The following is a 3,325-nucleotide window of genomic DNA, read 5'->3' as shown; positions in this document are numbered from 1 at the left end:
CTCCTCCTGCTACCTCACCTAACACCTCCTCCTCCTCCTGCTACCTCCTCCCACCTCCTCCTCCTCCTCCTGCTACCTCACCTCACCTCCTCCTCCTCCTGCCTACCTCACCTCCCTCCTCCTCCTCCTGCTACCTCACCTCCCCACCTCCTCCTCCCTCCTCTACCTCCCCCTCCTGCTACCTCACCTCACACCTCCCTCCTCCTCCTCCTGCCCCTCCTCCACCTCCTCCTCCTCCTCCTGCTACCTCCTCCACACCTCTCCTCCCCTCCTCCTGCTACCTCACCTCCACCTCCTCCTCCTCCTCCTCCCTCCTGCTACCTCACCCTCCTCCTCCTCCTCCTTCCTCCCCTCACACCTCCCTCCTCCTCCTCCTCCTCCTGCTACCTCACCTCCACACCTCCTCCTCCTCCTGCCTCCCCTCCCACACCTCCTCCCTCCTCCTCCTGCTACCTCACCTCCCCTCCCCCTCCTCCCTCCTCCTCCTCCTCCTGCTCCTCACTCACACCTCCTCCTCCTCCTCCTGCTACCTCACCTCACACCTCCTCCTCCTCCTCCTGCCTACCTCACCTCCACACCTCCCTCCTCCCTCTCCCTGCTACCTCACCTCCCACCTCTCCTCCTCCTGCTACTCACCTCCCACACCTCCTCCTCCCTCCTCCTGCTACCTCACCTCCTCCTCCTCCTCCTGCTACCTCCCACCTCCTCCTCCTCCTCCTCCTCCTGCTACCTCACCTCCCACCTCCCTCCTCCTCCACTACCTCACTCCCACCTCCTCTCCTCCTCCTGCTACCCCTCCCCTCCCACACCTCCTCCTCCTCCTGCCACCTCACCTCACACCTCCTCCTCCTCCTGCTACCCTCACCTCCTCTCCTCCACCCCTCCTCCTCCTCCTGCTACCTCCCCCTCACACCTCCTCCTCCTCCTCCTGCTACCTCTACCTCCTCCTCCTCCTCCTCCCTGCTACACTCACCTCCCTCTCCTCTCCTCCTGCTACCTCACCTCACACCTCCTCCTCCTCCTGCTACCTCACCTCCCACCTCCTCCTCCTCCTCCTGCCTCCTCCACCTCCTCCTCCTCCTGCTACCTCCACACCTCCCTCCTCCTCCTGCTACCTCACCTCCCACACCTCCTCCTCCTCCTCCTGCTACCTCACCTCCCACCTCCTCCTCCTCCTGCTACCTCCACACCTCCTCCTCCTCCTCCTCCTCCTCCTCCTCCTCCTCCTGCTACCTCACCTCCTCCTCCTCCCCTCCTTCTACCTCACCTACACCTCCTCTGCTACCTCCCACCTCCTCCTCCTCCTCCTCCCGCCTCCCTCACCTCTCTCCTCCTCCTGCTACCTCCCACCTCCCACCTCCTCCTCCCTACCTCACTAACACCTCCTCCTCCCTCCTCCTCCTGCTACCTCTCCCACCTCCTCCTCCCCTCCTCCTGCTACCTCACCTCACACCTCCTCCCTCCCCTCCTCCTGCTACCTCCACCTCACCTCCTCCTCCTCCTGCTACCTCACCTCCCACCTCCTCCCTCCTGCTACCTCCCACCTACACCTCCTCCTCCTCCCTGCTACCTCACCTCCACCTCCTCCTCCTCCTCCTCCTGCTACCTCCCTCCCCACCTCCCTCCTCCTCCTGCTACCTCACCTCCTCCTGCTACCCTCACCTCCACACTCCTCTCCTCCCCTCCTCCTGCTACCCCTCACCTCCCTCCTCCCCTCCTCCTGCTACCTCACATCACACCTCCTCCTCCTCCTGCTACCTCCTCACCTCCTCCTCCTCCTCCTGCTACCTCATCTCACACCTCCTCCTCCTCCTTCTACCTCACCTCACCCCCTCCCTCCTCCTCCCTCACCTCACACCTCCTCCTCCTCCCTCACCCTCACCTCCTCCTCCCTCCCACTACCTCACCTCACACCTCCTCCTCCCTCCTCCCTCACCTAACACCTCCTCCTCCCTCCTGCTACCTCACCTCCTCCTCCTCCTCCCCTCACCTCCCACCTCCTCCTCCTCCCCTCACCTACACCTCCTCCCCTCCCTCCTGCTACCTCATCTACACCTCACCTCCTCCCTCACTACTACCTCCTCCTCCCTCCTACTACCTCACCTCCCCTCCTCCTCCTCCCTCACCTCACACCCTCCTCCTCCTCCTCCTCCACCTACACCTCCTCCTCCTCCTGCTACCTCACCTCACACCTCCTCCTCCTCCTCCTGCTACCTCACCCCTACACCTCCACCTCCTCCTGCTACCTCACCTCCCACCTCTCCCTCTCCCTCCCTCCTGCTACCTCACCTCACCTCCTCCTCCTGCTACCTCCACCTAACACCTCCTCCTCCTCCTGCCACCTCACCTCCACCTCCTCCTCCTCCTCCTCCTGCTACCTCCCCTCACCTCCCCTCCTCCTGCTACCTCTCACCTCCTCCTCCTCCTGCTACCTCACTACCTCCTCCTCCTCCTCCTCCTCCTGCTACACCTCCTCCTATCCTGCTACCTACTACCTCCTCCTGCTACCTCACCCCTAACACCTCCTCTCCTCCTCCTCCCTCACCTCCCACCTCCCTCCCTCCCCTTCCTCCTACACCTCCTCCTCCTCCCTCCTCCCTCCCCTCCTCCCTCCCTCCTCCTCCTCCTGCTACCTCACCTCCACACCTCCCTCCTCCCCTCCCTCCTTACCTCACACACCTCCTCCCTCTGCTACCTCACCTCCCACCTCCTCTCCTCCCTCCTGCTACTCCCCTACCTCCCTCTCCCTCCTACCTCACCCCTACACCTCCTCCTCCTCCTCCTGCTACCTCTCCTCCCACCTCCTCCCCTCCCTCCTCCTCCTGCTACCTCCCCCAACACCTCCTCCTCCTCCTGCTACCTCACCTCCCCCTCCTCCTCCTCCCTCACCTACACCTCCCTCTCCCTCCTCCTCCTGCTACCTCACCTAACACCTCACCTCCTGCTACCTCACCTCCACCTCCTCCTCCTCCTCACCCCTCCCACCTCCTCCTCCTCCCTTACCTCCACCTCCTCCTCCTCCTGCTACCTCACCTCCCTCACCTCCTCCTCCCTCACCTCCTCCTCCCTCCTCTACCTCCCTCCCACCTCTCCTCCTCCTCCTGCTACCTCCCCTAACACCTCCCCTCCCTCCTCCTGCTACCTCCTCCCACCTCCTCCTCCTCCTGCTACCTCACCTCACACCTCCTCCTCCCTCCCTGCTACCTCACCCTAACACCTCCCTCCTCCTCCTCCCTCACCTCACACCTCCTCCTCCCTCCCCTCCTCCCCTACCTCTCCCTCCCACACCTCCTCCTCCTCCTGCTACCTCACCCCTACACCTCCT

At 64.1% G+C, this 3,325-nt stretch overlaps 1 protein-coding gene across 1 annotated transcript in view; it reads right to left on the bottom strand.

The window, feature by feature from the left end:
• Positions 1–333: 333 nt before the first annotated feature.
• Positions 334–3,325, bottom strand: part of LOC121868097 (osteocalcin 2-like) — a gene marked incomplete at its 3' end in the record, with an annotated part of 5,603 nt that continues 2,611 nt past the window's right edge. The window contains exons 3-4 of the mRNA XM_042368367.1: positions 1,191–1,214; positions 334–351 (exon numbers count right to left, since the gene is read on the bottom strand). Of these exons, the coding sequence (XP_042224301.1) occupies positions 334–351; positions 1,191–1,214 (42 nt within the window). The remainder of the gene's footprint in view (positions 352–1,190; positions 1,215–3,325) is intronic.

Source organism: Homarus americanus, unplaced genomic scaffold, assembly GCF_018991925.1.
Source record: "Homarus americanus isolate GMGI-L3 unplaced genomic scaffold, GMGI_Hamer_2.0 scaffold47967, whole genome shotgun sequence".
Classification (NCBI taxonomy): Eukaryota; Metazoa; Arthropoda; class Malacostraca; order Decapoda; family Nephropidae; genus Homarus; species Homarus americanus.
The sequence above is the reverse complement of the archived record's forward strand: the minus strand, read 5'-3'. Positions and strand labels throughout refer to the sequence as shown.